The following is a 14,076-nucleotide window of genomic DNA, read 5'->3' on the forward strand; positions in this document are numbered from 1 at the left end:
AAAAATTCTTTCTCTTATATTTATCACTGATGACTGATGGTTGGTACACATTTTAAAAGGATAACGTAATTCAAAATAGAATATCGCAGTCGAAACATTCACGCAACTTTTGAATATTCAAAGTTGTAACATGAACAGTTTGCTTTTTCGTCGATGTGTATATGTATTTATTTCATCTATCTGATATTTCAGCGAAATTTATACCTCGGTCAAACATGTGCCTGCATACGTTACCTGCCAAGGTTATGGAACAGCAAACGTTATAAGGCAGCGCGAATGTCCAAGGGTAAATCTGTATAATCCGTCAAAAGATTAACCGGCACGAGGTAAAAATCTGCATTGGCTTGGTGGTTGATTATAATAACCCGAGTCAAAGTCCTTCCCTCGATTTGATCTATGGGCGCGTATTGCGCTGCCTACGTTAGATTCGACGAGAAACGAACACCTTCTAATCGTAAGACTTCCTTGTCGCCGTGTCGAACACAATGCACGCTTCCTACTAACCTTCAAAAACCTACATACCTTCCGGCGATGCGTTTCTGTGTGTGTATTGAATTATTACTCTCCGCGAACGCTTTCAGGACATTATAGCATGTGGCTTTCACAGCCTTGGCGCCATTTCACGTATATATCCGTGACGTGATACTTTTCTATTTTTCGATTCGTGTCTTTACTTTATTTTGAATGTTTCGGACTTTTCTGTACTTGTGGTTGTTGCCAGAACTTTAAACAAAATGAAATAAAATCTTGACCTTCGTGACGTGAGTGGATAGAAAAAATTTCGTCGAAGCTCTGGGTTCTGCGATCCGAAAGTGGAGAAAATTCAACTATCAGTAGTAAGTATCCGTCATTGGTCGGCCGTTGGCCAAACGCCTTACGTGCTGCAACTTAACATACGCGGTGCACGCATCCAAGTTCTATGCAAACAGATGTTGATTTTTTTAATTTGTGTACGCGAATTTCCCTTTACTTTTCAAACGATATGCAGAAAATTTTTTAACAGTGAAATTTCAAAAAACAGTGAAAAGCACTAACACAGTTTCGTTGGGATTTTTGTATCGCTTAAATTAGAAAGTCTCCGATATCGCGTGAACCACGTGAAATTTGAATGGAGTTTCTTTTTTTCTCTTCCTATAAAATTCTGAATAAAGTGTAATTTTTTATAACTTAAATTAGAAATATTTTCAACAATATTTGGTTATTTGTTTATGACGATGATTAATTGCCTATTATCGATGAGCTAAAATGACTTTAAGAATGTTTGAACCACAAATTGCGAAAAATAGATTCTTTTCCTGTCAGAGCAGTTGGCGAAAAATCGGCAAAGCAATCAACCAAACTGAGAATTTTCGTAGATTGTTTTCATTTCTTATTTCAGTAATTTGGAAAAGAATATTTTGATCAATTTTTTTCTTTTCTAACTAAGACGAAGTTAAAGTATATTCAACAGGTCGAAAAAAATTATGTTGTGACTTTTATTACATAAATTTCCCACGAAGTGGGCAGCAGGTGTCAAAATACGTCCATCTCCTTTTTGACATAGAATATAAAAAAAAGGAAACCAGTGAAATTTGATTGCATATAACTTTTGTAATCATCCGTCGTCACGGAAGAGAAAAAATACGATCTGATTATTTTAAGATGCTCCATTTTTTTCAAACGTGTCAAGCAAGAATTTTTACACACGAAAGTTTACCATAGTTGGTAAAAATCGAAACTGTGAATAATCCACGAAATTAAGTTTCTCATTCCACATTTATGAATTGTTTACTGGATTTAAAGAAGCCCTGCTCGCACGCCTCCTTATTTACTTTTACTTAATTCTTGTTTACCAAGTGCGTCATTTCCGTAGCCGCAGTAATTCTTCTGTAAATTACGTTTTATCCATGCAGAATGTAAACAAGTATACAATGGCATTGGGGCGGAGGAGAAAGGCTGCTACGATATTTATCTTTATTGTACAAACAATAAATGATTCATGACTCAAGGAAACCTTTCGGCATGTGTGAACATGCGTCTATTGTAAATATTGTGAATATGTCTTGAAGTGGATTGTTTTGTCCATATTTGTTTCCATTAGGAGTATCGAGTGTGTGTGTTGGTATCACTGTGAATTGAATCAGAATTTGATTGAGTCAATTTTTAAATTCATCAGAAAAATAACTTAGATATTCATTTTGTATTTCAACCTCTTCTGCATCGTTGAAACTATTTACCTTAAGATCTTATTTTCATGAAAGTACCAAGAAAACAAAAACAGCATAGGTAAAATGCGCAAGAACAAAAATGGTTGAGGAATCAAAAAATTACCGAAGAAAATTATCTTCAAAAACAGAATGAAACATAAATTTATTAAAAAAAAAAAAGAATGAAAAAGCAAACGAAAATTGTGTCGTGTTACGATCTTAACCCTGTACCGTGATTCATAATTAATGTATATTAAGACAATAAAGATATACGTATTTCTTGAAAAAGAGTTTTAATCGTTTTAATAATTACAAAACATGATAGCCGTAACAATTGTTATTATTATAACGAAAGCCAATGTCTAATGTACATATATACCTATTATTATAGCTACCGTAGCTTATCAAAGTGGAGCGAACTTTGCTCCTGACTACGTAGTCCGCATGTTTAAACTTTCATCGTACTTGAGTACTAATTACAATTGTACATAATCGGCATCTTTAATACTGTTTCAATCCGTGATTTGGCACATAAGAAACTAGTACTCGCTTCGTTTACATTCATTTAATTCGCTCAGTAATAATAACTAATTTCGGGAAGTGTGTCCTCGTGTAATCAGGAGTAAAATTCACCAATCGATGATAATTATAGTTTAATTAAGCAGCTATGCATATAGTAACCGTTTCCACTTATGATGTAATAAGTGCTTTATCCTCACCTAAAGTTTTACGTTGGATAGTTAGTAGAATAACGTGAGTGCTAAGATTATAATTTCGTTAAACTTCAATGTCTACGAAATTTTTTTTTACAAAATATTATTGTAACGGTTTCTCCGCTAACATTATTATGTTATTAATTTCGGTTTGATGTCGATGATAATCATTCAATATTTTTTTTCAATATGGTTTTTTCTCACGTTTATTCGTCTAACTATGAAAATCGATTACTCCCTACTCGTTACGCGCATCTTCGTTCAAACACCGATAATAATTAATCTATTGGAGGGACTGGAACTGATTAATATAAAACGAATCGAACGCATTTATAGGAAGCAGAAAAAACTGTAGAAAAACAAAGAATGTAAACATTATAATCAAAAATGAACAAATAAATAAATAAATAGTCATTCATACGTCTACCTATACTTAGGTAATATATTTATTTTCATCTAATAATTATCCAGGGATGTGATTATGCATTATAATTTTACTTTCGTCAAACAAGAGCTTCGAGGGCTTCGAGCGATACTGATTTCTAGCAAAAAGAAATATGTGGAACAAAAGTATATTGTCCGTGAAAATTACATCATCGTTAATACTGTAAATTTTCATGTAGTTGGAATTTGCTAATCCAGTTATAGCAATTTTAATTATGCTTTTAGTTTCGCTTATTGGGAGATCACTTGGATGATCTACATTTTCTGTTGGAGTGATAAAAACAGATTGTGATATTTCCCTAGATGCATTTTTGGAAAGCGATGCCTGCTGTATAAAGTATCTTTGAAAATTCTGTGGATCTGAATTGAATTTTAAAATCTTCAATTTAAAAAATGCTAGCTGCACGCCACACGTGTTATTAATTATACATTTACTATCTATTTATCTATCTATCTGTCTATCTACCTATAAATTACCGCCAGTTATTTTTTCCTAATTTTCAACATCTCTTGTGGTTATCATTCTCTTGTCAAAACAATTATTCACCCTCCATGTTTATATGAATTTCTATTTATATAACATACAATAATGCTCGAAATTGTAACTCGTAATTAAAATGTGATGCAATGACAATGTTACATACGGGATATTTTTGTGCACAAGGTGACTATAATGATGATTTACAAGTTTAGAAAGGGACAGAGAAAGTGATAGAGATAGTCTAAATCGTAACGAACGATAGTGTGAAGTATTTAGCTATATAAATATGATAATTGTCGATTGTGATTGATACGCAGTTTTATTTTCAATTTTATTATTTATTTCCTTGTCCAAATACTAGGTAGTCTACCTATGTCGTTTTTTTTTTTTTTTGTCTGACGAGTCTCAAACAAATTAGTATATAATGTATTTATCACGTTGTGAGCTAGAGTCATATGAACTGGCTTGTTCTCGACTGTGTTTTTTTCCACCACCACCACCCCTGTCTTCTGCTCCACTTTCTCTTCTCACTCGTGTTCAATATTAGTGAAGCTTTACTCTCATATATCTTTCAAGTCTTCGGGCATATCATTTTTCGGATGCTTGTTCTCAAAGTGTTGCTTGTACGTTTTTGGATCCGGCATTTGTGCCTGAAACAGTATCCAACAAAAAAGGGCAATAAGGAAAATCGTTATTAAATCAAGTTCAGTCGTTGGTGATTTTTTTTTATTGGGATCTCTGGCAGAGGCGTGGCTTGAGAAATTGCACCTAGCAGTGAAAATATGTACTAAAGTGAGTAGGTCACGCTGTACATAAACAAATGTAGAAAAGTGTATTTTTATAAAAATACATTTTGTTTTTGTAATTTTAAAATATAATATGAAACTTTCATTACAACAAATTTGTAAATTTGCACATTAACAAGTACATAGTCCAAGTGAGCTGATGCGATTTGACCTACTGGCTCAGATGTTGAATATCGCCACCAGATAGTGTATCCGAGTGCTAGAGTTTCCAATATAAATACTTTGAATTTGTCGAGTAAATTGCCTCATGCAACATAATATCTGAGCTATGTAACTTGCTAAACGGAATACAGAGCAATCGTTTCCATTTATCGAGATTTCAGTTCTCCATCCTTTATGACTTTGATCATTGATGAGACATTTTTACAATTCTATGCTAATTTTTAATGATGTTTTTGCCATTACAGGTTGATTTATTAATATACCTGACAATTCACAAGGTGATTGGTAATTAACTGCTTATTTTCATAAGTTATTTTATTTGTGACCATATCTGTTCTCTAAATTCACGAGAATGAAGTAGGTATCGTTAACTTAACGAAACATTAACAAAAAATTATTACTTTGCACCTTTAATATAACTTTGAAAGTGAATTAAGTTGTTAAAATTAAAGTATATTTGGCTCAATACGCCTGACTGAATCTAGGACAGTACCAAAATTGTAAAATAACAATTTTTTCTAGAATCACATTCTTGCATTAATGTCACGAACCTCAATAGTATCCATATTTTTAAATTGCAAGTCTTTCAGGATTGGAGAATACTATGTTGCAGTACAAGAATCAATGCTTATAATGGGACGAATGATTGAAACAAAATACATTTTACCATCAGCAAAGAGGGAGCAAATTTATCTTCGCTTGATATCTCACCTTGCACACGGCACAAACATGAACAAGAGCCTTCTGTGCAGCCTTTTTTTGATCGTTGGCGCTGTGACCCTGCTGTTTCTTCGCTTTAGCGGCCTTGTCGGCAGCCTTGGCTTGAGATTGTAATTTCTGCTGTCCACGAGCCATTCTGCAATGTAATAAAGAAAAATAAGTCAATCGACAAAACATATTGAGCGAAGACGAAGAATCGGGTGTGGTGAAGCTAGCGTCATCTGTAATACAGACTGAATGCGTACAAGGAACGAGCACAGTTCTAACATCTGGCGTACCCTAAGTATCAGGTATCGTTACCAATGTGCATCAATGAGAAATTGTATTACCCACGGTCCGAAAACTGAGGTATGTAGGTATACAGGAAGACTAGCGAAGGATGTCCTTCGTCTCCCCGACCACCGTCTAGATAAGAAGGTTAGAGTCACGTTCCAGGAACATCTCTAAACGAGCCTCTGTCTTTGCACACGTTGTCTGTCTTAGGTTACATATGTAGGCGGATAGCCTCTTTCCCCCGGATAATAACGATTTCGAAGAGATGTGTGTAGATTCTTGTTGGCTTACCTGAAGAGAGCGCAGTAGAGGGGAGGGGGGAAAATATATGTATTTGTTTATTAAACAGACTTTTGACGTGAGTTGATATGTGTTCTTATTTTATTTAGCTGATATCGCGTTTTTTTAAACTCTTTTCTTTTCTCCTCGCGACGGCAGGGAAACGATCTCTCCTTCGACCCCGTGCTGGCGTGTTATTGTTTTACCGAGTTAACGTTATTTTACTATTCTTATTGGTTTACACGGACTTTTCCTGTTTTTTTAAATTATTTTTTCATTAAATTATATCCAGCCTATCTGATCACCCCCGACGGTCAACGCCGTGTTATTAATACTTCTGCTCAAAGAGCCAACGAACAGATTTCAATGTGGCAAAGTGAACAGAGAAACAGTTAACTAGAACGTGTTCACGTTAATGGTTCACTGTACTAGTTGGCAGGCTGCCGGGAGTGGCCAGTGACGCTTTCACAAGATCCATACGATCTATACAAATCCCTACAGATTTCCTAGAAGTTCCTACAAATTCCCTAGAAATATCAAATCCACTTTTCATCATTGCGACGTTGTTCCGTTTTTCACTGCTGGTAGTGAAAGTCGTTATTTTTGTTTTCTTTTGCTGAAAAGGGTTTCGTATTAACTCCTTTTATCTCCAAATGTTGATCTAAATTCGATTTTCAGAACGAAAACTGAAAATGCTGGCTAACAAGCGTTCAGGTATGTACTGGGCTGAGTTCAGAAACCTTACTCGAGTGACTCGAGTATCGTTGTGTCTTTGTTTAATCTCATGTGTTAGACAGAGACAGTATGATATCCGTGTTCACTCGGGTAAGGTTTCTGAGCTCAGCCCTGGGCGCTGAGATCTCCACTTGGGGTGCATTTCGATATTAGCTCCAGTGTTGTCAACGATCTTTTATCTCTTTTGCATTACCGAGTTCACGGGTACCTCTGCCTCTGTCCTAGGGAGTTTCGAGCGCTGCCAGCTAATTTCGGAACGCACCCATGGTTGGTTTTCGCCCTCGGACTTACGGACGGAGCGCAAAGTGGTCTTGCAGGCACGTGGGCTATCCCGTTGATTGATGAATATAAAGACAGTTGCCCTAATGGCTTTGGTGTTACAACCGAAAATCGTCGTGCGCTTGCGCCCCCTGAGGTGTTCCTACAGTAGAGTTCAGAACTTATTGCAGAACACCAGAGAGTTACCGATTTGGACATGATGCTGGCTGCATTCACCTTTCGAGTAGCACAGTCTTCAGACAACTCCTTCTCGTCAGACAACTATTAGCGCCACTAGTGGTGGAGATTGGCGGCAGAATCGAGGGACATTATGCGAACCACTTTTAGCAGCTCGTGTCAGGGGGCTGCCCAAGCCAGTACTTACGACTAGCCTGTGTGTACTTACCATAGACTTATAAAAGATAGACTGAGCGCTCTTATGAGCCGCTTGAAGCAAAACATTTAGAGGACAGAAATATGCCGGGAGTACTCCTTTCTCTCTCTGACGATATTTGTGGCTGCGATCGAGGCGGCAGAGGAGAATGAGGAGAAATTATGGGCCTATATCTATTTCTATAAACTTCCACTGCGCCCTTGTCTCCCGGTATGAAACCGATTGAAAAGAGAGAGCAGTCTCCCGACATATCTCTGTCCTTTATAGGTAAGCTTCAGTACATATACTTATTCAGTACATTACTTATCTTATGGGAGCGCTCAGTCTATCTTTATGAGTCTATGGTACTTACCAACTTGTCGGTGATACAAGAAATTATTAACGAGGATAAATTTTTCCAAAATTCGTAACAAAACAGTGATTTAATTAAAGTATAGGTACCCGGGAAAAGAATGTATCCATAGATCAGATGTAATAACGATGCAGAGACCAAAAAGTATATATATATATACCTATGCGGTTCATGTACGATATTGATATATATGATCCATTTACGATTAATACGTGATGCATAGTATAAATTTCATAATTTTCCAAAAGCCAAACTAGATTATCTACAATAATACGGCTATAATATGAAAATATGAGAATTATTTATTTTGAAATGGGATTCTGTTCGATACGCGCTCGACGAATTCCACAACATTAATATTCATGATTCCAACAACTTTTGATTTGCTCTCTTGATCTTGAATTTTCGTGGGCATAGAATCGAAACGTTGTTTTAGCTAGTCGCAAGTGAAGTATCTACGTTGGGTACAGAAGCAGAATTGTTTTTCGAAAAGTGTTCGTATAGAAAAAAATTCATAGTGACTGTAATACATCACGGATGCGCTAATTTTGATCGAGATGAAATGGATGCTCTGTATATGAGACAGTATTTAACGCAGTGTCCTGATTTAAAGACCTGAAAAGGTGACTGTCAGCGATTTTTTTTTTTTTTGATAGCAAGAGAAAGAACGAAACTTCTTCAAACTTCGAGCGGATTTTAAAACACATCTGAAAGATACGAGCAAAAATTTTTATCATCCAACTGTCGCAGAACGGCAGCGTTATTAGCTGACCCGTTAACTGAAGCATATATCTTTATACAACGGCTGACCATCAAAGGGCCTAGCCACTTGAGTCTGGAATCGGCAGAAAAGATAAAGCGCGTGTTTCTTGTCTGAAATGTAAAATCTAAAATCATTACGCATCATTTCATATCATCATACGTCATCATACATCATACATCATACATAGTATCGAAGTTCGGAACCAAAGTTTCGATGTTCGGATATTCAGAGAGTGACGTCACCCAAATTTTTTTTTCCTTTGACGTCATCGATCCATATAGACGAAAATCAGCTAGTCGAATTCTTCAGTCCGGAAACAACCGCGCAGTAGAGAGGATGTATGGAAATCGCGCTCCGCAGATTTCGATTACCGGGTTCTCTACCTCCCGGATCCCGCGCTTCGGGTCCGCTACGCGGTGAAGCTCGACTTCCAGGACAAGCGCTCCGTGGTTTCTGCGCTCCAGGTCGACCAGCCGGCAAAACTCGACTTCAAGGAGAGGACATGGAGAAGGAGGACAAGGAGGAGGAAAACAAGGAACACAAGGCATACGTGGAGGAATAGGATTTCTGCACAGTGAGTATAATATTTTTATAATATTTAATGGCGATTGTGATTCTATTTCATCTGAAAGTGTTTGAACTGGTCATGTTTACAATAAATTATTTCAATTCATTTTTTGCGCAAGCACAAATTCAGTAGCTATAATTGCGCTAATAAAATTTATTTTATTATCAATTAATTAATGATTCATATTGATCCTTACACAATATTTTTGATGTGTTCTTATATTGATAATATTTATTACTATTCCAGGTATAACCCGAGGTGTTTAGCGGTGGTCACTGGAGGTGGTTGGCAGTGGCTGGAGGTGGTCGTTCGTGGACGAGGAGGACGAGGATTTGTGCTCGGTGAGTTTAAAATTTTTATGATATTTAATGACAATTGTCATTATATTTTACTTAAAATTTTTCAAACTTGTCACGTTTACAACAAATTATTTCAATTCATTTCTCGCGCAAGCCCATGTTCAGTAGCTTCAAATGCGCTAATAAAATTGATCATATTATTAATTAATTAATTAATTATATTAATCCTTGAACAGTGTTTTTGATGTGTTCTTATACTAAAAATATTCATTACTATTCAAGGTATAACCCGAGGTAGTTCGCGGTGGTTGCGGGTGATCGAGGTGGGCGAGGAGGAGGACGAGGATGACGAGGACTTGTACACTGTGAGTATAACATTTTTATTATATTCATTAGAGTAGGAGTAGGATCAGGAGTAGGAGTAGTGGGAGTTGAAGTAGAAGTGGTAGAAGTCGGAGTAGGAATAGGAGTAGTCGTAGTAGTAGGAGTTGGAGTAGAGTAGGAGTAGAAGTAGATGTATGCGGGGAGGGGCGGGGAGGGGATATTATCATATCAAGTTATCAGTAATAAGCAATTGCGGGTAAAATATTAGCTTACTTTTGTAAGTATTTATGAATATAGCCTCTACGAATATTCATTGTTGGTATATAAGGTCTGGCAACGTACCTACTTTCTGTAAGAGATGTTGAAGATTTTCAACACAATTATGTTTCAGTTCTGTGCCCCACCTAGTGATCCACTAGTACATATCCTCCGACGTGACATCGCTCCGCTACGTACGAAGAAGAAAAGATTTATTAGGATGCAAATTGCTCCTCTCTTCTTGCCATTGTGCTTTCAGCCATTGTTGTGCTGTGTGTTTAAAATTTAGGACAGTATATAATATAGAATAACAGGTACAGCTACGAATACAGCACTACAATAAATCTTATAGAAATGAGCTCTCATTGAGATTTATCTGTATTTATAACTCGACGCGAGAAGGCAAAAATCAATGTAATGCCATCTGTAAGGTAATTGGACTCGTATTTGCACTACGAGAACTCGTTGGGCATTTTGCGGTGAAATTTGAAAAATTGTTGTACAAGAAATTAAATATGTAACTATAAAAATGGATAAAAAATATTATCTCTAATAGTGAATGTAGCTAATACAGCTTTAACCGTATATTGATTATGTTAATGATCTATTGTGACAAGATCGGAATTAGATAAGCTCTCTAAATACTCTTTTCTAGTCTATTAATTTATATCATGTATATGTAAATGTATATTTCTTCAGTTTGTACAATCACTGCACTAGGATTACCCTTGCCATGTTTTATGGTGCGCTTGTGTAATTTGTATATTATTAACCTTACGTTTTACTCCATTTGCGACAAGTTGTGAGTGTTTATAATTTCTTGGCAATTATTTATGTACATGTATGTGTGTATATATGTATACGTATACTTATGCATGTGTATATAAATATATACACATATTTAAAACTAGACTTTTACAATAAACACAGAGGTCTTAGTATATTCACATACGGATTTCTGTGTATAGGTATACTTGAACTAAAATATCCTTATCTCTAATACGGAGTTCTTCGTAATTCGCATTTGTTCTTGTAACCCAATGTCCTACATACAATGGCAAAAATCGAGATCCAACTTAACTGAGTCTCAAAGCCCAGTTGACATAAAAGCAGCTATTTGATAGAAATTATAGTTTGTAGTTTACACAGCCCATTGCATGATATTTCATTATAAATACATATGTTTCAATGTATTTAGGAATAATTTATCAAATGTACAGAGGTCATGTGCAAATAATAAATGAATTCGACCGCAGTTTGATGTATTCATTGGAGCTTTAACAATAAATTTAAGCTTTGTTACTTCTCTTGTTTTATTATGGATAATCAAAAACATTTCCGACTATTCGTGCTGTGGAAGCATGGGGATTAAACCAAATGTAGCAAAAGATTAGAAACAGTGTATGTAGAGTACGGGTATTTTTCTAATAATGCAAACACGTGCCGCTAGCTTAGTTTTGACATATCTAGAATACCACACCTTGCGAATTAGCTTTCCAGACAGAGATGAATGATGAATTTTAAGGACTGCATTATCGTTGTTGAATACTCTATGCCTCATGGGAAAAGAAAATCTGTAACGATAAAATTGATGCACCGGATCGTCGTCGACTTTAACTTTTGAAATGTCCTACCATTTCCGAACACCTCCAACCATCCTATCTACCTATATTGCTAGATTAGCTATGATATGAAAAGAGAAGTATTTTTCATTTCGAAATGGGATTTTATTCGACGCGCGCTCGATGTATTCCATAACATTAGTATTCATAATTATTCCAACAACTTTTCATTTGCTCTCTCGATCTTGAATTTTCATAGGCATAGAATCGAAACGCTGTTTTAGCTGGTCGCAAGTGAAGCATCTGCGTTGGGTGGAGGAGCAGAATTGTTTTTCGAAAAGTATTCGGATGGAAAAAAATTCAGAGTAACTGTAATACATCACGGATGCGCTAATTTTGAACGAGATGAAATGGATGCTTCGTATATGAGACAGTATTTAACGCTGCGTAGTGGTTTAAAGACCTAGAAAGGTGATAGGGAGAGAAAGAACGACGCTTCTTAACACTTCGAGTGTATTTTAACGCACATTTGAAAGATACGAGCGAAATTTTTCATCATCCAACTGTCGCAGAACGGCAGCGTTATTAGCCGGCCCGTTCACTGAAGAATATATCTGCAGTCAACGGCTGACCATCGAAGGGACTGGTCGCTTGAGTCTGGAATCGGCAGGAGAGATAACGTGTGTATTTCTTGTATGAAACGTGAAAACTAAAATCATTATACATCATATCATATAATCATACATCATACATCATACATCATACATCGTACATCGTACATCATACATCATACATCATCATACGTAGTATTACAGTTCGAAACCAAAGTTTGAATTTTCGGATGTTCGGAAAGTGACGTCACCAATCTAGAATCGGCTAGCCGAGTTCCTCAGTCGGGTAACAACCGCGCAGTAGAGCGGACGGATGAGAGTCGCGCTCCGCAAATTTCGAGTACCGGGTTCTCAACCTCACGGATCCCGCGCTTCGGGCCGCTACGTATTTCGAGTACCGGGTTCTCAACCTCCCGGATCCCGCGCTTCGGGTCCGCTACGCGGTGAAGCTCGACTTCCAGGATAAGCGCTCCGTGGTTCCTGGTTCATGTTTACAATAAATTATTTCAATTCGTTTTTCGCGCAAGCCGAAATTCAGTAGCTGTCAGTCCGCTGATAAAATTTCTCGACTTCCAGGATAAGCGCTCCGTGGTTCCTGGTTCATGTTTACAATAAATTATTTCAATTCGTTTTTCGCGCAAGCCGAAATTCAGTAACTGTCAGTCCGCTGATGAAATTTCTCGACTTCCAGGATAAGCGCTCCGTGGTTCCTGGTTCATGTTTACAATAAATTATTTCAATTCGTTTTTCGCGCAAGCCGAAATTCAGTAGCTGTCAGTCCGCTGATAAAATTTCTCGACTTCCAGGATAAGCGCTCCGTGGTTCCTGGTTCATGTTTACAATAAATTATTTCAATTCGTTTTTCGCGCAAGCCGAAATTCAGTAGCTGTCAGTCCGCTGATAAAATTTCTCGACTTCCAGGATAAGCGCTCCGTGGTTCCTGGTTCATGTTTACAATAAATTATTTCAATTCGTTTTTCGCGCAAGCCGAAATTCAGTAACTGTCAGTCCGCTAATAAAATTTCTCGACTTCCAGGATAAGCGCTCCGTGGTTCCTGGTTCATGTTTACAATAAATTATTTCAATTCGTTTTTCGCGCAAGCCGAAATTCAGTAACTGTCAGTCCGCTAATAAAATTTCTCGACTTCCAGGATAAGCGCTCCGTGGTTCCTGGTTCATGTTTACAATAAATTATTTCAATTCGTTTTTCGCGCAAGCCGAAATTCAGTAGCTGTCAGTCCGCTAATAGAATTTCTCGACTTCCAGGATAAGCGCTCCGTGGTTCCTGGTTCATGTTTACAATAAATTATTTCAATTCGTTTTTCGCGCAAGCCGAAATTCAGTATCTGTCAGTCCGCTAATAGAATTTCTCGACTTCCAGGATAAGCGCTCCGTGGTTCCTGGTTCATGTTTACAATAAATTATTTCAATTCGTTTTTCGCGCAAGCCGAAATTCAGTAACTGTCAGTACGCTAATAAAATTTCTATAACTTTATAATTTTCTCATAATCTTTTTGGTAAAATATGTCGATAAAAAAATTATATTAAACCTCACACATTATTTTTGATTCGTTCTCATGCTGAAAATATTTATTAGTATTCGAGGTATAACTCGAGGTGGTTGGCGGTGGTCGTTGGAGGTGGTTGGGGGTGGTTGCGGGTGATCTCGGTGATTCAGGAGGAGGAGGACGAGGATTTGTGCTGGGTGAGTAAAACACTTTTATAACATTTGATGGCAATTGTAATTATATTTCATCTGAAATATTACAAACTTGTCGCGTTTACAATAAATTATTTCAATTCATCTTTCGTGCAAGCACATATTCAGTAGCTATGAATAATCTTGTACAATTTATTATATTATTAATTAATTAATTAATATTCTTAT

General features: G+C 36.7%; 1 protein-coding gene and 1 long non-coding RNA gene across 4 annotated transcripts; one reads left to right on the forward strand and one right to left on the reverse strand.

The window, feature by feature from the left end:
* Window positions 1–2,462: 2,462 nt before the first annotated feature.
* LOC124211717 (zinc finger protein 706) lies at window positions 2,463–6,502 on the reverse strand. Of its 3 annotated transcripts, none has more exons than XM_046611067.2 (3): window positions 5,846–6,502; window positions 5,504–5,648; window positions 2,463–4,474 (listed from the first exon to the last, which is right to left on the reverse strand). In XM_046611067.2, the coding sequence occupies exons 2-3, from the start codon at window positions 5,645–5,647 to the stop codon at window positions 4,385–4,387; spliced, it is 234 nt and encodes a 77-aa protein (XP_046467023.1). In that variant the 5' UTR covers window position 5,648; window positions 5,846–6,502; the 3' UTR covers window positions 2,463–4,384. The 3 variants fall into 3 exon arrangements, with proteins under 3 accessions (XP_046467023.1, XP_046467021.1, XP_046467022.1); XM_046611065.2 differs by having other exon boundaries at window positions 5,842–6,502; XM_046611066.2 differs by having other exon boundaries at window positions 6,077–6,501.
* A 2,908-nt stretch (window positions 6,503–9,410) lies between these two features.
* LOC138190416 (uncharacterized) lies at window positions 9,411–10,526 on the forward strand. Its single transcript, XR_011176327.1, has 3 exons — window positions 9,411–9,475; window positions 9,716–9,798; window positions 10,149–10,526. It is a non-coding gene; the product is annotated as an uncharacterized lncRNA (long non-coding RNA).
* Window positions 10,527–14,076: the final 3,550 nt, after the last annotated feature.

The sequence above is a fragment of the Neodiprion pinetum genome, chromosome 2 (assembly GCF_021155775.2).
Source record: "Neodiprion pinetum isolate iyNeoPine1 chromosome 2, iyNeoPine1.2, whole genome shotgun sequence".
Classification (NCBI taxonomy): domain Eukaryota; kingdom Metazoa; phylum Arthropoda; class Insecta; order Hymenoptera; family Diprionidae; genus Neodiprion; species Neodiprion pinetum.